This window comes from Aythya marila, assembly GCF_965140915.1.
Source record: "Aythya marila genome assembly, chromosome: 7".
NCBI lineage: Eukaryota > Metazoa > Chordata > Aves > Anseriformes > Anatidae > Aythya > Aythya marila.
In genome coordinates this window covers 20,514,195-20,537,372 of record NC_139048.1, presented here as the reverse complement: position 1 = coordinate 20,537,372, position 23,178 = coordinate 20,514,195, and the positions used below count along the sequence as shown (strand labels likewise).

The window sequence follows — 23,178 nt, the reverse complement described above, 5'->3', positions numbered from 1 at the left end:
AAATGTGGGGAAAGGCCAGAAGTACATTGAAAAAGTACAAGGAATGCAGAGACGAGTTTCACAGAGGACACTTATCTGAGACAAAACACCAAGCTGAATGTAATATAGAACTGCACTACTGCAAGAGCTGCTTCTTACAGTCACCCAAAAGGAAGGATGGTGTCACCTTCTCTGGATGGTTAGGGGAGTGGGACACACACAATATAGAGAGGACTCTCTTGTCAGACTCTGAAGGATGTGGATGTCTATTCTCTGACAAATTTGTGGGATACCTGAAGCTAACAGGCTACTCAATATCCTGCTAGGTTACACATGCCACTCCTTTTTTATGAGGTGAACAGACCTTTCCATTAGGGCTTCATGGACTCCTAGCAGAAGCTTGGGTGCCAGAATGAGACAGGATCTTAGTGAACTTGTTAAGGAGGTCTTGAGAATCACCCCTAACTGGCAGGAGGAGCAGGACTGGGGAGGTAACCCCACACTGTACAAGAGTGGTTCCCAAACTGCCCTGCTCTTCCAGCTGCAGAGAGGGTCCCTTTCTGGAAACATGGGGTGTAACTGTAGTTCACAGATGCTGGTCCGTGAAGCAATCAAGAAAAGCAACCAAGTCACCCAGTTATTTCTTGGACTCCAAGAGGAGAACCATCTCTCTGCACACTTCCATCTCAGGCTTCCACAGCACACAGTTCCTTGTGCAATCACACGCTCACCACCCTGCCTCAGGAAAAATGTTCCCCAAAATCCAAGCCATTTGTGGGAAAACTGCTCCCGAGATCTCTCACACATTTTGTGACACTCACCCCTGAGCAAACAAGGAGCAACATTTTCACTACTGACCTGTGAAATTTCCTCCAATCACGTAGGGGATGACTCCCCCTGGCCAGATCCTCTCAGCCCTGGATGTGGTTGCCCTGCGCACTCTTGGAGAGGGTTGTTTATCCATCCCTGACTCATCTTTATATTCCTCCTTCTTCGGTCTCCTCACGAGCGTTGTGTTCTGCCTGCCGTCTGCAAGACAGAGTGGCAATACCATTTAAATCCTCTTTAGTTCCATGTGCAGCCCTCAGGTAATACCCTGGAGCTTCAGAAAAAGAAAAACAGAAAAGGCAAGATGTTAAACCAAACCAGAAGCCATAGCCAGATTTGCCAGTGATTTATTTGGGACTTGGCGACAGTTAATCTGTGAAAACCTGGCCCTTCTTGTCATGGACTCTCACTATGCACTATGACAAACCTATTCTCCCAGAAAGGTGTAAAGGGACGCCCCTGCTGTCTCAGGCTACCTGCTCTCTCAAATAGCAGCACTCTCTCAATACAGGAAACATATACAGATCGGACAGACGATCACTGCTAGAGGAGGGATGTTTAAGGTGGAAAAGTTGATGCATTCTATACCTAGTACAAATCTCCTTGCTGAACCTCTTTGTTTTAATGAAAAGGAGCAATAATATAAGAAGAAAAACTGAACAGGTATCTCATTTCTTGCTCTGAAGAGGCAACTCTGCTGACAGTGGCTCCTTGGTGCTGGCAGGCCTTTTTGAAGCTCCAAGAGGAGAGATCTAAAATCCAGCTGTGGTCTTGTGATTCATATGGAAATCATCAAGACTGGCTACAGCTTTGTTTCTCCAGTCAGGGCCATGGGCTGCTGGGTTGTGAAAAAAACACCAGCCCCGCTGAGCCCTTCCTCCTGCGATTAGAGAGGCTGCTGAGAGTGTCTTCTCCTATTCATCCTGCCAGCAGAAACAGGGGTAAAGCAAACCACTACTGTCAAGGCTGAAGGGACCAAAACAATTGGAAGGAAATTGAGGCAGTGCAGAGGAATGGAAGGAATGAACTTCAAACCCATCCTCCTGTTTCATCAGGCCCTGCCCTTCCGGCTATAGGGCTTGCTCTCAGCTGTAGGACAAGGCTGGAAATTTGCCTTTTGTTCCATTTAACTCTGGAGCACCTCCCCAGCACGCTGGCTGCACCAGCCACTTCAGAAGCTCTCCCATCCTCAAACCAGCTGCTGGACCCTGCAAGGAAGATGCTCCACTGTTGCAGGGTTCCCACAATTAAATAAGAACTGCCCTTCCCTTGTTTGCATACATCTATCCCACAAAGGTACTGCTGGGGCCTTAGAAGGGCACAGCTGCCCTCTGAAACTCACTCAGGGCTCTCTCAGACTCTTTTGGTTAGCAGAGGCAGCTCAGGTTCATTCTGACAGCAGCACCAGCCAACCTCTAAGGCAAAACAGTGAGGTGGGAGCAACCTGCCAACTGTTCAGGAGATGTGAGCAGCCCTGACATGGGAATATAGTAGCTCATGAACAGGACATGCCCCCCACAGACTGACTTGCTGTGTGGTCTCTCTGCTTCAGTGCCTCTGTCTACCAGGGAGAAACACCAGTCCCTCTTGCACACAGTGGTCACAAACATCTTGTACAGAGCACAGCAACCCTGTGGGAATACCTGTAATATTGCAGGTTTGGAGCAGTACCCTCCTTACAAGAGTGGGAAAAAAACAACTGCAAAACTTTGCCTAGGTGATCTCCCAGCTTCAGGGGAACAGAAGCTTAAATGAGTTTAGCTGAAACATCCCAACAGCAAGAAGCAGCCAGCTAGCATTACACACTCTGCTTTGGAGACAAATTGTTTTGCTGCCCAGTAACACTTGTGGCTACCTATATGCATTGGGTATGGCTGGGATGGAGTTATTTTCTTAATAGCAGCCCATACGGTATTGCTATGGATTTGTAGCTATAACAGTGCTGATAACACACCAATGTCCTGGCTATTGCTGAATGGTGCTTGCACTGTGTCAAGGCTTTCTTTTTCTCACTCTGCTGAGCCCTTTCCACCCAAGTGAGCAGGCATGGCGTAGGATGCAGCTGGGACAGCTGACTCAAATTAGTCTAAACGATATTTCATACCATCTGACACCATGCTCAGCAATAAAACTGCAGGGTTTTGTATTCCAAGGTAGCCATTGCTCAGAAACTGGCTGAGCATTACTCTGCTTGTGTTAGGGGGTGAGTGAGTGCTTTTACATCACTTGTTCATTTGTTGTTGTTTTGTGTTCCCCTCCCTGCCCCTTTCCTTCACTTCTTAAACTGTCTTAATCTTAACCAATGAGTTCTCTTGCTTTTGCTCTTCCTGTTCTCTCCCCCATCCAACTGGGGGAGAGGGAATTGGGTGAGCTCAAGTGTGGATGCTTGGGTCAACCCACCACACCATGAAAGGCAAATCCACCCTTGCAGAGAGTCCACCAACGCCAACAAATGCACCAATACAGATGCCTAGGAAGGGCTGGTCTCCCAGGCATGGAGTCACACACCTATACACAGGACAAAGCTTTGTTTTACAGAGGATAAAATAGTAAACAAAAGATACCCAAAGGTCTGGGTGGGGTACCACATTACCCTTTTTAACTGCTTTCTTACTATCAGTTGAAGTGGCATTCTCGCTTGGCGCAACAGACTGTTCTCCAAGGCCTCCTGCAAAAGAAAAAGAGCAGAGACATCTGGTGAGTACACTGTCAGAACTCTGACACAGGAAGAACAACTGCTGTCAGTGAGGCCATTTGTGTGTCTGCTGGCCACAGAAACTGGCTGCTTTACCTGTACAGGGAGCAGGAATTAAAAACCTGATAACGCTGGGCTCTTTTCCTGGATATCTTCCTAGACTACAATGGTACCTTTCAACTCATAATCACCCTGTACCTCAGTTTCCCCATATACTGAAAATGCAAAAAGTCTCTTCTAGGGAAGCCTTTCCATTCTGCACATTCCAACTTAGGAACACCACAGACACCAAAGAGCAGCTATACACAGCACAGAAGGCTGGGCAACAAGACACTGAAGACACAGAAACGACATGGAAAATCAACCCAGCATCTCTTTGGCAGGAAAGCTCTCCATGTTACTGTAGTAGGAAGAAAAATTCAAAAATCATGCCTAGGGTCAAAGAGCACAACACGAGACAACGAGATGTATAACACAAATAAAATGTGCTTTGGGACTACATCCACTGCCTTAAGCAGTGCCTCTAACACCATCCTTGTTGTCACCCTCCCTCATTTCCCACCCTAGTATCATGGGTCCCTTGTGAGAAGAAGGGACTGGGCTGATCTCTGCAGAAGTATCAGCAAGAGCAAGCTTCTATAGTCTTGGTGGCAAGGTGAAGTACGAAGAACATGATCAACCATCAGATGCAGCAAGTGGGATACTGTTACTCATGCAGCACTGCTGCACCCAGTGTAGATGCTTCAAGAGAGATGTCCCACTTTCAAGAGAGCTGGAAACGTTCCATTGCATGAAACAGTCTAGCTTTGCCAGCTGGAAGATACTCTGCTCTGGAGCTGGCTTCTTGCAAAACCTCCTCCAGCCCCTCCAAGTAGGCAAGAACATGGGGAAAGGTACATCTCTGACACCTGGGAGGAAGGCATCAAATTCTATCCCCCCAATATTATGTTACAAGAACTAATTAGCATACCAGGAAAGGCATGATTGGAAGAGAGCAATAAAATGAACCAGAGGAAAATAAAATACCCAGACTCTCAGCTGACTATAGGTTAAAGCTTCCTGGTCCAAGAGACACACTAAATCAGGGAATTGTCTCCCAAAGGAAGTGCCATAATTTAACAGAGCTTGACTGGACAAAAGCCACTAGATGTGTGAACAGGAACAAGCCTGATTCAACAAGATGGATTGCTCTGAACTCTATCACTCTTTTCCAGCCCCAATGCCCCATCCTAAGATTTCCCTTTGTTTTCTTTCATACCCAGTCCTTGTCACTTCCTTAAGCCCAAGCTCAACAAAAGTTCCTCTTCTTAGTTAAATTTTACATCCCCAGGACTTTTCACCCTCCCAAAGTACATTATTCTTCACACAACATCCCATTGCATTTAAAGGAAACCTCAACCAGCCATTCACCACCAGAATTATTAACGTATGTGGGTTTTGCTGAAGCAAAGGATAATTTCGTATTTCTAAACAAATGCAGCTTGCAGTCACAAACAGATTGCTTCTTAATTGAAATTGGGAGGTGAATTATATGGTGAATTAGGAAAAAAGAACAACTCTGCATTGAGTGAATTGTTCCCCTAAAAGGGAACTGCATGGGATTGAATTGCAAATGATGGCACCAAACCCTGCAGCCGGGCCCCTTCTCCTGCACCCAGGCTGCTGACCTCTGCCGTGCAGCAGTGTCATTTGCACAGACTGCTTTTCCAAGCTGTGAACACATTCTTTCCCAGAGATCAGTGCAAGCCTTGGTTTCTTATGCAAAGGAGATGTTTGAATAAATGAGTGTGACTAATGAAATCTAAAACATATTTGCATATTTTGTCTCATTGTAGCCCATGAAACGGGAAAGTGCTACACAAAAGCCAGATATGGGTGCGCAGATACACCAGATATTTTCAAACATTACTAATCGCACTAGGACAGCCAGGGAGCACCCACACCCTTCTCTCCCCCAGGGGTATTTTGAAATCATATTTCAGAATTTTAGAAGACACTCTTCTGATTCTGATTGGGCTTTTAAACATCTCTTATCCTTATGATACCTCATCACATCCATAACGACTTGACAGACATTTAATCCTCTCTCCTTATTCTTCCCAAGAGAAGGATAGTGCATGATAGTGGCAGGACAAAGATAAGTCCCTGGCATGTTATCAGTAAAGTCAAGAAATGCACCTTGTGTCCGGAAGCAACTGCACATAGACTGCAGGCAATGTGTGGGTCCTGTTGCTCCCTCAACAAGTCCCTGAAGTTGCACCTTTCTGTCAGACTATTCTGTCACATCAGAGAGCAGAGTAGATTCCAGCCATCACTGCTCCAGAGCATGAAATGCCCATGTATGCATTTAAGCCTATTATCACTAGAAACATTGAAAGGGAGAATGCAAATTTTCAGTTTGATGCAATGCCATGTATAGTAATAAAAAGACAGACCTGATCTACTACTTACAGTAACCTTTAGTAACATAAGCAAAAGAGGGCTGACTTTCTTGTTTTTTAATGTATATCCAGCAGTTATCAAGTCCTCTAAAATCACTTTCATCCTCAGTACTTCTTATCTGTTGCTGTGCCAGACCAGCCATCACACTGGTTTGATGGCTATAGATAGCTGGTATAGATCACAAATCTATAGATTTTGTTTGATCATGCCTCTGTGTACGGAGCTGTACTAAATCCTCAACGTTCCTTTAGCTCCCACACTTCTATGATTCTCTCCTTCCTAATGATTTGTAGGAATTAACAACCCCAGCTGAGCATTGCTGGACTCCCTTGCTCGATAACTTAGCTCTTGTGCACAGCCTGACAAAGACACAAAAGATTCTCCTCCCAGGCTGGAATATTTCACCTTCAGCCTAGAGTGCACTTGCACGACAATTCATTTTTCTATTCCCCACAGACCAGCACTGCCAAGGGAGCTTGCTTCCAGTAGCTTAAATGCACTGTAAGTCTGAGTTAAATCCACCACGCTTACAATCATGGCTGAAGAACAGGTGCCTAAATTGTTTGCAAAAACTACAGAGGCAGCTTGAGGTGATATGTAAGGGTCCAGTGAAGCAGAAAGCAGCAGGCTGTGGCATTGTCGGAAAGAAAGCAGTTTCTCCCCCTCTTCCAGAAGAGAAAAATGAAAACCCAATTTTGTTTAAAGGAGTCCAAGTTGCTCAGCTGGGACCAAAATAAAAGGCAGCAGATTAAGAGAAAGTGAGCACAAAGTATGCCAAGAGTTGGATAAAACTGTACTATTTGCAGTTTCCTTCTGCCACTAGCACAGGCAAAAAGACATGTAATCCAAACAAAGAGCAGAAACAGACTCCATACAGTATCCATAGTGCCCACAGGAGAGGTTGGGACAAGGAGGACACCTTAGTAATTTATTTGAACTGTAAATTTGTCTTCTACCAGATGCAAGTTAGGCTTGAGAATATATTTATTGTTGCATGCATTCTGTTTTTTTGTTTGTTTGTTGTAAAATGCAAGTAGACTGAACTACAGAAGACAGGGTGATGAGATCCCTTGCAAAATAAAAATTCCATGCTTCCTTCCACTTGATCAAAAAGCATGAAGGCCTTGTTGTTTAACAAAGGAGAGGAAAGCCAGGCAAAGCAGCTAAGCAGTCTGCTAATTAGGACACAAGCTGTGGGCCCGAAAATACACACCACCGTCCTATTGAGGGTGCACACTGTATAATACCCCCATAACACTGCAAAACTGCTTGAGAGGCTGCTGTAACAACACCTGTATTCAAGTTTTTATCTGAAAAGTTTTATCTGAAAACTAGTTCAGAGTCAGTTGAGTTACCCACTAAGCAAAATTACTAGAACCTTAATTTTCAGACTACGCCTATCTAGAATTTTAGTTTAAAACCCAATGATAGTCAAGAAGAATAGTAGGTGTCTGAAAACTTGCAGATTGAGAACACAAAATGTTCCTACATGGGCAGCTGGATGAGATGAAGCTCCAATATCTCCCTTTTTTCCAAGATGAAAGAACAGATAATGTCCAGATCAAGCCCTCTCACCTTCAATGCAGTTCCACGCCAGGATAATTTTTTCTCTCCAAACCCATGAAGATCCTCTCAACCATGTTCACTGGATATCCTCTTCTTTTCCTGGCTGCTTTTCATACAGGGGAAGGGCTACATAGCTGAACTTGGGCAGTAGCTTCAACCATTACGTTTGTCACCTCCATCAAGGGCAAAGGACTCTCCAGTGAGCCCTGGTGACTTTGCCAGTTTCTCCTGCTTTTCTAATTCAGCAAAGAACTTGACTGTACAGATAATTATCTGGTTTCACATGAACTGAACCTCAGCAAGACTTTTTAATATGTCTTATGGTGGAGGAAAAGCCATTTCAGAGCTCAGGCAAAATCAAGGAAAAATGCATCATAAATTCAAAAAAAAGATTTACAATTTAATCTCCCCTCCTCATGCCTTAAAATTCTTCACTTTAATAGTTTTATTCAACACGTGTGTTAGTCACACACCATAGCTTAGAGTTTGGATTTCAAACAGAGGCTACAATGAAGAATCAAAATATAAAACGAGAAGTATAGGTAACATTAAGCATCCATCTCTTTTCAGAGTTTTAGTTCTGGTAAACTCTGTCATATTATGACCATCAGGGAAGCTTCTGAAAGCATAGGGTAAGACAAATGATGTTACATGCTGGTTTTTAATTTCCTCATTAACCAGTGGTCAACAACTTTTTAGGGCACACAAAACCCTTTATTGCAATGGATTTTCTAACCACAGAGAAAGTGATGATTTTATTAAAACAAGCTCTGTTGGGAAAATGCATTCAGAATGCAGAACAGATGTTTCCCAGAACTGGTAGAGTCTATAGAAAAACCTTTTCATAAACCCCAGGGCCCTGGAGATCTAAGCAAATAATTTGAGATAGATCCTTTACCATTTCCTGTCAGTGGAATACCTGACGTTCCCTCAATTTACTTAAGGAAAAACAAAGTAAAAAGGAAAAGATTTCCGAACTCCAAATTCCCTTCAGGAATCTGTTTTTCTTATTCAGAGTAAGCTGACTAGCTGCAGTAACTCAGGAGAATCCCAGGGTTCAGAGGTTTGACAAGCAGATGTGTCATGTCTACGTCAGCTCTGCAAATGCTCGTGCAGGAACAAGACACCAGCCTCCCAGAGAAGTTCACAAGAAGGGAAAGGTGATCACAGCTAAGCAAATGCAGCACTGCTGAAAACATGAGCTGTAAAGCACTTAATGTGTCCTTCTGCTGGCCATCCTCTGCAGGCAGAGCAGAAGCATCGGCAGCATCACTCCCCAACACCCCGTGTTTTCCCTGGGCACTTCTGGGTTTTCTGGAAGTGGCTGCATCACTTTTACACTGTGACACATCTTCTGTTTTTAAAGAAGGTGTTGCAAGGAGTGGAAGAACCTGAACTGACCTCTTCACCAGTCCTTCAACCAAGAGTCAATGCTGAAAGGAGCAATACTCTCTGGAGACTGGGAAGGATTGAGAAGAATGGAAGAGGGCCTTTTCCTGTAGGCTATTACCAACCACCTCTTTCCCTTGGGGTGAAAAAGGGACAGACAGATGGGAGAGAAAAGAAAGCAAGCAACCTACAGCCTGTTTCTTCCAGTGAGAGTCCTGCAAGGTTTTTTAACTCAAAAAACGCAGCCAAGTGAAAATGAAAGGCTAAAGTGAGTACACAACTACTTCCACCACGTTCATGTCTCTGCTGCACAACCAGGTTTGCAAACCCAGCGTGCAATCACTCCCCTCCAACACATCAAAGTAGCAATATGTAGCACCAACTATGCTCTGTTGCATTAGATTTCCTGTGAATCCAAACAATCAAGTTCTAACAGGTGCCTGCTTCTCCATGACAACCTTCTTGATTCACAATAATCCTCCTCTTACCTGTCTCTCCTTTGAAAGTACAGGAAAACAGAAGTGAACCCCCAGGTGTTAAGGAAATGGTAAGAGCTGGCTGGGGTTCATCCAATGCTGTTCTGGTGGGCAGTACAAAACCTCATGGCCCCCTCCTGTTAACATCCCTTTCCCTCTGACCTGCACAATCTAATTGCTTCAGCCTTTCTGTGCTCTCTTGCAGCATCCCCCTGCTCCATTCCAGCTGTGGACTCCCAGGCACAGCCAGCCAGCTCTCCTCCCACTAAGCCCTTCTAATCCTTTTGTTTTCCCCTTACCTTGTTTTTACTGGATAACAATTAACTCTAAATGAAAACATTACACTGGAAGCTGAATTTTGTTTAAAAGCAATTAAAACTCCTTCCACGGAGAACGTGTGGTGCAAGCATGGGGTACTTTCTTCCAGACTGCCTTCTGCCTGGATATTCAAACGCTCCCAGTCCTGTAGCTTCCTGGAGAGTTTTTGATGCCTTCTGCTCCCTCATGGGGTCTGTGCCATAGCTAACAGACGGATGAGGACCCTAAGCAGATACAGCAGTAAAGACACTCCATTTGCTTGGTTACCTACCAGCTCAAGCAGAGCTCATTTAAAGGACACCCCTGACTGGGTGGGAAACTGAGGAATGAGCCAGCACAGAGACCATAGGGCAAGTGGGGCCTGGCTTGGGGCTCAAAAGACTTTGGGAGTTTTAGGTTGGATGTTAAGAAGAACTTCTTTACCAAAAGGGTTGTTAGACATTGGAACGGGCTGCCCAGGGAAGTGGTGGAGTCACCATCCCTGGAGGTCTTTAAAAGATGTTTAGATGTAGGGCTTAGGGGTATGGTTTAGTGGAGGACTGTTAGTGTTAGGTCAGAGGTTGGACTCGATGATCTTGAGGTCTCTTCCAACCTAGAAATTCTGTGATTCTGTGGGAGCACAGATGTGGCTGCCGTTGGGTAGCCTCAGGTCAATTCCAGCCCCACACCCAGCAGACCCCTGCCTCCACCCCAGCTGTGAGCCGCAGCACCAGGAGCTGCTCAGCCAGGGCACCAGCCTCCCCAGTGGGCACCCAGGGAAGCTCTGCAGGCCAGGGGGAGCGAGACCATGACAGGCAGCAAGCAGAGCAGGAGCTACACCTGAGCCAGCAACTCCAGGTGGCATGCAGATAAAGGAGCCCAAAGAAGGCCTGAACCTGAGAAAGAGCTTCTCTGAGCATGGGGCTAACCATTCAGGCATGGATTTCTGTTGCTGCTTGCTGCTGTTGCAAGGCCAGGAGCTGGTACCTCAGCAGGTCACAGACCAAAAGCAGCACTGCCTCAGGAGCACAAGACCTACATTTTCACAGTGGACCTATGCACGATGCCACTCCGCTCCAGGTGCCATCTCTCAGCTCCTTGGTGAAACAGATGTCTGAACCGTTTGCAGTCATTAAAAAAGACAGCGGGGGACTTGGGGTGTAAGTGGCAAAGTGAACTTTCTTCACCACAGCACACTGCCGCACTGAGAGCTGCTGGCAGAGAAGTTCCCCAACCTGGCCCAGGGACAGCTGCACTTCAGTGGAAGAATCAAATTGGTAGAAAAGCAACTCTCAAACCTCTGCATCTCTGCCACAAACCGACTCGAGGATTCAACAACTCCATCAGTTTCAAGAACAGCAGTGAATCCTCCCAACAGACACAGCTTTCTAAATCTCACACTATCTTCTCTGCAGAACAGCTCTAGGAAGTGAAACAGCAGGATAAGCTGAATATTTCCTTTTGCCTGTGATCTTTGCCCCAGAGAAACTTGTTACCCATTCCCCAGGGCTGTTCAAGTCACCATCTGGCCTCAGAACTGCAGCGGCAAACACAGCACAGCATTTCAGCCTAAAACTAATTTGCTTTCTTTCCCCACTTGACAGCTGAATAAATACTTTGTCCTTGCCATTTGAAAAGGGGAGCTGCAGTGAAGTTGTTTTTTTTTTTTTTTTTTTTTTTTTTTTTATCCACTGTAGCTACAAACGCCAGCCTTCTTTCCAAATTAGGCCTGAACAACCAGCTTGAGGCAAACACATTTATTCCACAAACCTAACTCCTTTCTGTTCACAATCACCCATGAGCAGTTTACAACTTTTTCTAATTTATTTGTTATTTGCTATTATTCATCAAGTCATTTTGGCTGCTGATTGTTTCTCGGATTTGCCAGCTATTTCACTGAATGGGGTAAGCAACTTTATTTTGTGGGCACAGCAACATCCCTGCTTTAAAGGAAAGAGCCTGAAGTTCAGAGCATCCAAGCTAGCCTCCCAGAGTTACCATCCTGCAATGGCTCCTCTCATAGCTTCTTAGATCTTAGTCTTTCACTGACCATTCCTATCTCCAAATTCAATTGCTAAGCCACTCATAGAAATGACAAAGAAGCATACACAGTTGAGGCAAATTCAATTTTTAATTTGAGCAAGTATTCAAGGAAATTAGGCACTTGCCCAGCTCTGAAACAAATGCACGAGTTAGGCAATTCCACAGTTATTGGCTAAGCGCTGTCGAATTTTACAATTAGGGTAATGGATTTAACTTCCAATGTAATTTCCATATGGATAAACCAATCTCCTCAAGTACATTTGCCCATGTGTTCCCAGCATCACAGTTAATTAATATAAATCTATTTAATAACCTCCACTTAAACACAAAAGACTATTCAGACTCTTCTGGCACCAGTAAAAGGAACAGTCTCCCAGTGTGTTACACCAGCTGTAGACAAGACCTAAAGAAAATTTAATTAAGAGCGATCAAGAGCAAGACAGTTGCAAACAGCAATCAGATGTTATAAATGCTCTACATGGTGACTACCCCGGCTCCTTAAAAGAGTAATAATGCCATCTTGCACCAACTTTCAGGTACCTGAGACCTCGCCAAAACAGAACCTGGGGGACGGACAAAGCTGTGGGGCTGGGAGCCAAAGACAGGCAAAGCCAAGCAGGTAGCAACAGGGATTCGGCACTGCCTGTGCAGTGAGAGTGTGTAACAGCTATTGCTCTGATCTCCAGCTATGCCCAAATCGGGTGATGGCACCACAATGAACAAGAAGAAGCTATAGAAACAGGCTGCTTGGAAGCAGCTTGGACTACAGCATCAATGTATACAGTTTTTGCAGTTGTCTTTGTGTGCTTAAAGTAAGTTAACTGCTCACTAACAAAATCTAAGCTGATTGATTTCTGATGTGCAGCATTTGACAAGAGCGATACTGAGTTGTCATCTTCCTGGTTTATTTCTGAAAGAAGCATATGAATTAGATTCATAGGATAAACACTACCAAATTTACCACTAAGAGTGCCTAAGTAATATATCTGGGAAAAGAAATAGCTGGGGAATTTTGTTACAGTGCCATTTGTTAACAGCATTTTAATCTGAGCAAAATTTCAGAGCTCAAAATCATTAAAAAAAAAAAAAAAAAAGAAGAAGAAAGAAAAACCTATGAAAATCTGAGTGTTGAGTGCAAAACAAAAATGAAACTAATTATTTTGACAGGTGGGAGAAATTCAGAAAACTTGATTTCAGGGTACAATGCATTTCCAAAAAAAACTTTGTCGTGTATGTGACCAGTTGCCATCAGGAACCTAGACAAGAGGGAAAACAAAACCAAAACAAAACTAAATCTTACTCCAAGGGGGACACAGAGCAAGTAGCAGGGCTGTGTTGTTCAGGTTCTGCTCTGGCAAGGGCCAAATGGTATGCTCACTTACTGCTTGGGACCTTCTTTAGTCTGCCCTGCAGGACATTTATCACATTTATCACAAGCGAAGAGGGAAGAGGAGATAGACTTTTATTTCTCTTGTGGTGAGTGAAGCATTTCTCTGTTTGTCATAAACTGAGTTTGGAATACCACAGCCCACTGCATGAAGGAACACTGTAATGCCTGTCCTAAGCGGTTCTGAAGTAAAGTGTCATCCTGGAAATTCCCTAGTTCAAAGAAAATCAGATCCCACATACCTTTTGGTGCAACAGGTGGAATACCTCTTGTTACTACATACACACATCACAAACAGCATCTCACTGCCTAGGGAGTCATTGGCAGTCTTCCATTAACATCTGATGTTGGCTCAACCATTATTTAGTACTCAAGGACCACTCTCTCACCCCATCATACTTCAAGGACACATAGGGACTGTACAAACCACAACCTCAAAGTGGTATGAAAGTTGGAAAAAAAAAAAAAACACACCAACAACAAACAAACAAAAAACCCATACACACTTGTGAAGCAAGGGTAAGGGAACACTTATCAGCTAAGACAGCACTTATCAGCATGTGAAAGCTCTCCACAGGTATCCCTTAAGGAGAGCTTCTTAGGAGGCAGCTTAGGAGAAGAATTAACTCTCTTTGGTAAATAGAAGAAGGAAGAACCCGTATTAACCTGTAATGGAAGACCAAATGCACAGGACCCTGTCTGAGCAGGGGGCAAAGTGAAACTGCCCCATGAGGAAGGAGAATACTGTATTCAGGGCAAGGGGCTACAGAGGACTGAAGTAAGACAGGGAATCTCTAGAGCAGGAGAGCTGAATGTGCAACACACAGGAGCTCACGGAGCAAGGAAGTCAGAAGAATCACTTGAACATACAAGGGCAAAGCAACGAAATGAGCTGCTGCTCTGCACCTCTCTTGTGCTCCCACATTAAACCACTAATGGAATTCTTCCTTACTGGAAGCAAGCAGTGCGGAAAGGATAAAACAGCGCAGCCAAAAGCACGAAGCTGGCCTATGGTGTGCTTTTGGAAGTATCAGCTGCAAGGCCTTCCAGAGCAAAATCTGTTCCTGTGAACTGAGCCACAGCTCACTGGATGGCCAAGAACATATCACCAGTGCTCTAGACCTGAAGCTTGTGGGATCACCCCACAGACACTGCCTCCCTGACAGACAAATCCCACAGGTACGAGACTGGCAGACTATGTTCCTATGACAAGCAAAAGGGCATCCCCCAGCAATTAGAAAGAAAAATCTCCCTCAGCATGTTCCCAAAAGGACTACAAGATGGCACTCAAGAACCAAACAAAAAGAGATGCATTTGGAGTGAAAGTATCAACCCTAAAGATTAGCATTTGTTATCAGTACAGCGTTACACACAGGAGGAATTAGAAGGTTCATCAGCTACAGCCAAGAGTCATGAACCTTGAGGCTATCACATTTATGCTGGAGAAAATCTGGTAGGTTTCAGAAGGCTGCAACAGGCTTGCAAGATTCTGGGATCACAGAAAAAAAAAAAAAAAAAAAAAAAAAAAAAAAAAAAAAAAAACAGTATCTGCTTTTCTGCAAAGAAAAGTTGACTGGCTTACTGCACAAAAAATGAGCACTCAGCCCTAGAGGATTTATCCAATTCTTCCAAAGCAGAACTCTTGCCCTGCCTTTGTAAAACTACATAACTATGGGAAATTCATTTCATGGTTGCCTTCTCTGGTAAAACCCCTGACTGAATGGACTCGGAAGGGTGAACATTGGGGCTAGTAATGGAAAAATCATTTGGCACAGCTAAATAAACTTTATCATCAGGCCAAGCATCAGGCATGTGCCACCTACTTTTCCACAGAATGGGCTGAGACTCCTCTTCCTTTTTAGAGACTGCATGGACTGCAAAGAGATATTCCTAGCATGCACGTCACGTTGTGGAAAACTAAAAGGAAGTATGGACACAGATGAACTGAGCCCTCAGACAGCTCTCCCAGAATAAAGATGTTCCTCTACCCATATAAGAGGAAGCAGCCTTCACCAAAGATTTCCCAGTGGAAGAGCTCTCAGATGTGAGTTATACCACATGCATAGTATTTGTGTTGCTCCTGGCCAGTTATGGTAAACACAGCTCAGATCTTCCCTGGGATATCAGTCAATCATATCTCACAATCCCTTCAGCTCCTAAACTAAGCAATCTCTCCCAACATGAAGCCGTGGAAGTCCTGCTTGTGACTGCTTTGAACACCTCAAGCATGCCACTGGTGAAGAAGCCTTATTCTCCAGTCTGAGGCTAAACAATATAGCTCTTTTCTAAGAGCTGCACTGTAGTAAAAGGTCCTGCAAACGATCCAAATTTATGTGGGAATTAATGCCTTGTCTCAGTAATGTAACCAGAGAGAAGTGAAATATGTTTCAGTGGCTGCCAACCCACCACACTTTGAAAGGAAAGCTGCTATGCAACTAGAAAAGCACTGCAGTCATCCCCCATGCAGCATGCAGACCTTCTAGGCATGCACTCCCACAGCACTGCACAGTCCTCCGTTCCCTTCCAGATTTCTTCAGGGTTTGCCTCCATACCCCAAAGCAGTTTATGCACAGTACTTGCCATGAGCAAGTCCTGAAACAGGAAAAGTCCTGTGAAACAGGGTGAAACAAGGTGACCACAGGCATCCCAAAACACAAAAAAGAAAAGCAGTCCGCTGTAGATGTGGGCCTTGTGCAGAGCTGGTAAAAGTAGCTACTTTGCTCTTTCACAAAATGCTCAAGAACTGCAAAGCTGTGCAAAAAAAAAAAAAAGTGTGCCAACAAACCAGCTCCCTGCTATTATTAATAGAAAGTTTAATTCAGAACTCCTCTTTGCTTAATTCACCAGAGAATAACTTGCTTGCACTGGGCTCATGAATTTGATACCAGAGCCTCCAGCCATTCGTGGCAGCCCCTGTCACAACACGAGTTATTAAATACCTTACATGGTTCAAAGGCAGTTCCCACTGTTATTTCAGTAAAATCCCCAAGATCATACATACCCCCGTTCTGACCACATTGTTATCTGAAGTATTACCTATTCTATCCCATGATCTGTGCAAGTGTGAAAGCTTCATCAAGGCCTTCAAGCCATGAGCCTAAAAATCTCTCAGTATCAGAGGCCAAGAAAACCTAGTTTGAGTGTTCTTGAAAAGCATTCTTGGCTGCAGCAGGATGTAGTCACTGCCTCAGCAGCAAGTCTAACACAGCGTGGTAGCACTGAGGGCAGCCAGACTCCCTTGTCTTCTGATTTGCCAAAGTAGAACAAACACGAGACAGACTTGCCCCTTCTCACCCACAGGGGTGCCTTTCAGGACTCAAAGTTGCCTCAGTGATACAGAAATCAGGAAAAAGAGATAATATACCAGTAAATTCCACTTAATCCCTAAACTGCCTGAAAAAAATTAGATTAGGCCGTTAAGATTAAATAGGCACATCATTCCCAAGGCACAGCTAGAAAAGAAAAGGCCTTCTTCCTCTGTGACTAATGCTTCAGCAAATAAAGCAATACAGCAAAGAAGAACACTTCGCACCTGAGGACTCGATCTGAGCAACTGTGCAGTTTCACAGCCTGCCAGTGAACTTTTTTGTTTCCCCACATTTCAAAGCCATCAGTGGATTTTCAGCAGCACAGGAATCCTCAAACCTTAGACTCAAATTTCTTCTGAACGATTGATATTGTAAAGCAAGTATTTTCAATAAACTTAAAAATCTATAAGACTTTTCAAAACCATAAGCTGTTGGACATTTTTTCATCAAAATTATAAGGAGTTGGTGAAGGACATGCTGAGAATAGCACCCACTGGCAGATCTCCAGACACTTTATTTGTTTCATTATGTTTTGAAGCATTACTGTATCTCTGCTGGACTAAATCCTATGAGAACAACTGATTTTCATAGCGAACACGACATGCAGACTTCATCCCACAGAGGCAGGGAGGCAGCTATCAAACATTCTAAATGCAAAGTAACACTTTCCCTTTACCAACATCCCTTATTCTTTTTCACCCCTCTAGCTGCAAACCATTTTAGGGAGAAGGGAGAAATTTCCTGTTTGGCATATTTTTATATGGCATTACATGTTGTAATAACAGGAGGGTTCAGAGGACACAATTTGGCCTACAGAATCTCTACTAGTATAAAAAGCAACAAACAAAAAGAACACGTGCAATTCTATGACCTTAGGATCTAAGTTCAAAGGAGAGAAGCTAATAGAGGGAGGAAAGAAACTACACTGGATGTTTAAAATTGGGAATAAATCTTCAGGGGAATCCTGAAAGGGTCTAGATGAGAAATGAACTAGTTGGTAGTTATGAGCTCTCTTGTAAGAGCATGTCTTGTGGCATTCACTCAGAGTTCATCTGCACCGTTTGCAATAACTTTCTATTAACTCACAGCTCAGAGTTTTAACTGAGTGGACGGAGATCAGCACACATACTCCACAAAACCTGCTTGGATTAAATGGGCTACACTTAGCTATAGTGTAATTGTGTCTGTCTTTCCCTCTACAGAGTCTGAAGAAAACCCCACTGCTACAGAAGTATCTGAGAATGATGCTTTGCATGCAAGATGCTATTGATACTGCCTTCTGCAGTATTCAGCTGCCTCACTTGTGCTCTCCCTAACAAATGCTTGAAAAGGAAGCTCCTTTGGAACAAATATGGTTTAGTGGAGGACTGGTTAGCGTTAGGTCAGAGGTTAGACTTGACGATCTTGGAGGTCTCTTCCAAACTAGATGATTCTGTGATTCTGTGAAAGGAGACTCCCCATGTGAATAAGGACTTTCATGTCCTAGTCTTGACATGTACTTTAAATACATAAAACAAGAGGTACAATTTCCTGTGTAATACCAATTCCCTGTGTGACCACTCACACAAAAGAATCGAGGCACACTGGACAGAGACATCCAGACAAGGCCATAGGGAGCCATCATTACTGGAGCTCTGAAGCAAGGTACCAAGCTGGGTACCAAAGCAAAAGCTACCCCTAACTGTAAGCCACATGTGACCATTCTTCAAGGGGACCTCCAGAGAGTACTCAGCCAATGTCCCTCAAGGGAAAGGAATTGTGACCCTGCTCTGTAACTCCACCAGGAGGACAATGTTACCTGGTCTCAGACACAGGCAATGAAATACTAGCTCTGATGTTTACTGAGAAAATGCTCAGGGACAATGAATTTCAATGCATCCCATTCTCACAGATGCCAAAACAAGGGCAAAGATGCTTCAGCAAAATAAAAAGCATCCCATTCTCAAGTAGGTTTACAAGTTTTAAGGGTCTAAATTTCTGCAAGGAGGAAATTAATGCAGGAACCAAGGTTTGAGCACCTCCATGCTGAAATTAAGCTCAGCACAGAGCTCTGCAGCAGAAGCCAGGCTGTCCTCAGACCAGATTCTCTGCCTCTTTCTCAAAGACCTAGAGAAGGGCACTAGCTATCTTTCTAGACAGGATAACTAGAAGGCGGCAAAGGGGAACTGGAATGGGAAACCTTTCCACATCTGGAAGTCTCATTCCTTATCAGCCAACACACAGCCTTTACAAAAACAGATCATCTGCAGGTAGATCTAGGTTTACTGGAGAAGGCTGTCCCTTATCACTCATCAGGGCATGCAAACTGCATTCTTCCTCTGGAGCCTGCAACAAGCTCATAGAATGTATGCCTACAAACAGCCCAAGAGTGTCAAGTAGCACTTTTTTCACCCCTCCTCCCACTCCTCTCAGCTAAACAACATTTTCTGGGGACAAGGAAACAACACAGGGAAAGAAGAATGCCTGGCCTAATAGCTTGTTCAGAACAGCAGCTCCCAGATACGAAGAGCCTGTGTGTCTGTACATACGTATTAAGTACTTCCTCCACTATACAACTAATCCGATTAGCAGCTTTAGGAAATTCTGAAATGTTATAATTCAAGGGGTCCCACTCATAAAAGGTCTTAGACTGTTTCTGTACAGAGGTTGCATTCTTCCCACTGGAAATAAAAGAGCAGAGAGCAAGACTTTCTCCCAGGGAAGAATGGGTCCCAATCCCCGCCATGCCTATGTAGACCACCCTCTTACAATTCACAAGAGTGTCAAGTAAGTCCCACAGGAGAAGAATCAACCCTTCCTGCCCCTGTAGAGAGCCCCCTTGCAGGGCAGGTGAATACAGAAAACCCTCTATGTGTACTCTGCAGAAAGCTAAGCTCACTGTGACAGTCACAGGGGCTGGCCATTTGTCAGCTCGCACTTCCAAGGGTTGAAAGCTAGCAGGATGAATGAAACCTGCTGGAGATGAGGACAGGGCCAAATGAGCACTACAGCACAATACCCCTATGCAGTGCATCTCATGATGCACCAACTTTGCCTCAGGCAATAAGGGGTGCTGGGAATACACTAGCCTAACTACACAACAGGAGACACGGTTGTTGGAGACCAGTGGGTTATAAAATTCAGTTAATTTGCTAGTTTGTCCAGCATAAGTGCTGAGCACAAAAAACGTGTATAATTTGACAACTAAAAAAAAAAAAACACCACAGCAAACTGATACATTCAAACACCACTTGGATTTGCTTCCCCAGCAGTTTCATCTAACTTCAGAAACTGACAAAGGGACATGGAAGAGATGAATGCTGCCTGTCCCACCTACTTAATCCTCATTTTCTGACTTACCTTCTGCTCTGAAGGCAACCAGCTTCTAATCATTTATCACCTGAGAATACATCACAGCTCAAAACATGACATGAATAGGCTAAGTGACACGACTATGCAGGATAATGGCACTTACAGAGAACAATCTGTAATATTAAGAAACATGCAGACCTCCTCTGCCCAGAATTTCAGCATCAGCGTAAGTTTAAACTAGATATGCTGACATCAAAACCATACATCTGTGTTGGGTGATGGATGTCATCTTTCACACTTGTCCAAGAGGAAGCTAGAGCACTGAACAGAACCTACCCAGGGCTTAGATACTCTCTTAGATACTCCTAACCAAAGGTAGGCAGCCACAAAGATACAGAACCAGCTGCCAGTTCTTATGAATGATACAATATGAGCACATGGGTCAGCTGAACAAAACACTGATTTGAGTCTCAACTCAACTTTTCACAGTACTAACCTAAGAGCATAACAGCACAGAAAGAAAAAGGTTGTCCTGGCCTGCCCTGTCTCCAGTCCCACTGGTGTCTCTCACAGCTCAGATTTCCAACCATTTCTCTCTTGCCATCATAAAGTGGAGTAGAAGTAATGATACTGAGGGAAGTCTCCCACACCCTTCAAACCATTTGCAGTGTTTCAGAGACTGTTGAGATGGATTCAAAGCAGAACTTTTGACTCACGTAACAACTCTGGTCTGGCACAAAAACTGAGCATACATAAGAGCTGTGAAGGGGCAGAGGGCAACATAAGCGTATGTTACCCCACCTATCAGCTTTTTAAAAAATCACAGTGATTGTTAACCAACGACGATTGCATCATTACTTCAAGGGTAGTCTGTATGCTAGACTTCAATAGGTTTCACTTAGGTAAAAAGCTGAAAAAATACATTATTCCATTAAGATCATACATTAAAAAGGAAGGGAGGGGAGGACAGTAAGAGTCAAATTGAGTGCCAAACTGAGTGTCCCTACTTCAAACACATTTCCTTACAAATTTGTAGAGATAGATCCTCACAGGAAGAGATGAGTGGTGTAAATTTTAAACTCTTCTCCCTCAGGCCAGATAGAAAGGCTGCATCACTGCCGTCTATGCACATCATGATTCTGATTTTACTTAACAAATTTCAGAGTTAGATCCCACTCTCAGCCACACAACTAAGCTCCCTCTACATGCACTTCCTTGCCTGTGTGAAGAAGTATCATGAGTGACGGGGAACTCCTTTCTACCTAACAACAAAACCAGGGGAAAGAAGGCATCGCCACCTCTGGGCTGCCCTTACCTGAAGTGTGTCTTGCGTTGCCATCTGAGTGCTTTCTTAAGTCAACAGTTCTGTCTATTTGAAACAGCTTCAGATCATCTTCATCTAAAGCGATATCTCCCCAAAAGGCAGCTGGAGAGAAACAAACTGCAATTAGTTTAGTTTTATTTTGGAAGGAAAGTATAATTCCTATGAGGCCTGTACCATACCGCACCTCAAAGGCGATTACTCAATGGACCACAAAAAGGCAATAATATATAGTAGCAGCTTTAAAAGTACAGAGAGAGTAGACATAGTGGAGGCCAGGTGACAGTATTTAAAAGGAGCTGATTAGCAGAGATGCCTCCTGTTAGTCTTGTTACAGGCGTGGCTGTACCAGGCCGTAAGGTGGTACTGGTCACTGCACATTAAAGCCTACACAGGGGCAATTACTGATATTTCCCTAGTTAGTGTGAAGGAGTGAACTACATTGCAGCTCAGGTTCTGACTGAGATATTGCATCCTCACCATCCCCAGGCTAACAGTAAAGACAGGAGGAAAAACGCAAAACACTCAAGCTCATCAGTGCAAATGTAAAGGCTACAGCATCAGCCTGTAGGACCTACTGCACATGGTTAGCGCTCAGACACACTGCGCTGGTCTAAAGCCTAGCAGAGAGCCAGCCCACCATTTCCGCTTGGCTGGAGAAACACCGGTTATTTGTTCCCTTGAGGTTAGTTAACCTGACCTAAGTTTGCAGAGTTTTTAATTTTGTAAAAATCCTTGGGTTTCAGCCAAAAGCCATGAAAATAAACAAACTGATACCTCAACACTCACAGCTCAAAGGAATAGACTGGAAACCTTTTGAGTAAAAAAAATAAATGATAATGCTGGAATACAGATGATGCTGCACAGTGTACAGTTACTGTTTGTGGAATTTCAACAAAGGAAGCATAGATGATGAAGCAGTTCACTAAACGGAACAGATCCTTCAGAGATAACAATCAGGTTATGAACAGTTAAAACTCAGAGCCTGCATAAGCTGATGAAAAAGAAAAACAGCAAATTAATTTCTAGTACAGCTCAAGAGAACTCAGGACATCAGACAAGTGGCAATGCTGAGTCGTCTCAACAGTGAATGGGATGGAAACACTTTCTTTTCTTGTCAAACAACACAACTTTTACACTCCTGGGGAAAAAAAATGTCCCATTGCTATGCTAGCAGCAGCAAAGTATGTTAGGTCTGAGAAACCAATGAGCTTTACTTGTCATTTCACTTTTACTGCCAGGATCAATTGAAATTTGGGCGTTTGTCTGTATATCAGAAATCAGCAGTTGGATCTCTGGCAAATTAATTTTAAAGAGTTAACTCAGAGAGTTAATACAGCAAAAGCTCCAGAAGAGGCCATAGTCAGTGCAGGCAAGCCTACGTGCTAACTGGCATCAGTTATAATGAGGACAGAGCCTACGCAAACACACAGCTCAGGCTCTCCCCAATGCCTTGGCAACCCAAGTCCTCCCACAGAACAGAGAAGAACCTAAAATACTGTCAGCTCACCACCAGCTAACCAAGAGTGTGCCAACCAGTGTGGCCATGAGGCAGGCTGATTGACAATGACCAGTGAAAGAAACAGGGACACAACATTCCTGTGACTGCAATTTGAAGACATTTTATCCATACGGAGAAATGACTTGCTCAGGATAATGCGGAGTCAAGGGGCAGAGATGCAAACAGCATCCCATGTCATCCAGTTCCTTCCCCAGCCACATTTATACTGGCCAACTAGATCACTATTATACTGGCCAGCCAGGTATCATTCCTACCTTAATACAAGCCAACAGCATAATTTCATCCCCAGCCTAATTTCCACCACAGAATTTTTCAGGATCAGGTAGTCCACGCCAAAACACAGTTTTCAAGGCAAAGCTGCAGCAAGGATTTACGCAAAGGAATTGTTACATTTTCCTTCCCAATACAAGGCAGCAGTTTTCTCCCAACCCCACCAAAGGATTCTCTTTCTGTTACAAAGCCATACATCATCCTGAAAGATGGCCCACAACAAAAGCTGAATTTCCCTAGCATTTATTTCCAGCTCTCTGTAGTCCCAGCATGCTCAAGGGGAACCATGATTTATCACAGTCTCAAGCCAGCTGAACAACTTTCCTTACTGGAAGTCCTGGCTGGGAATGCTGCACTGCAACTT

General features: G+C 44.0%; 1 protein-coding gene across 6 annotated transcripts in view; it reads right to left on the bottom strand.

The window, feature by feature from the left end:
- Positions 1 to 23,178, bottom strand: part of LOC309880417 (tolloid-like protein 2) — a 118,616-nt gene that overhangs the window by 69,573 nt on the left and 25,865 nt on the right. For 3 of the 6 annotated variants that reach the window (XM_082765348.1, XM_082765347.1, XM_082765351.1), the window contains exons 2-4: positions 21,017 to 21,127; positions 3,401 to 3,475; positions 838 to 1,008 (exon numbers count right to left, since the gene is read on the bottom strand). In XM_082765348.1, the coding sequence (XP_082621474.1) occupies positions 838 to 1,008; positions 3,401 to 3,475; positions 21,017 to 21,127 (357 nt within the window). The remainder of the gene's footprint in view (positions 1 to 837; positions 1,009 to 3,400; positions 3,476 to 21,016; positions 21,128 to 23,178) is intronic. The other 3 variants (XM_082765349.1, XM_082765350.1, XM_082765352.1) reach the window with 3 other exon arrangements.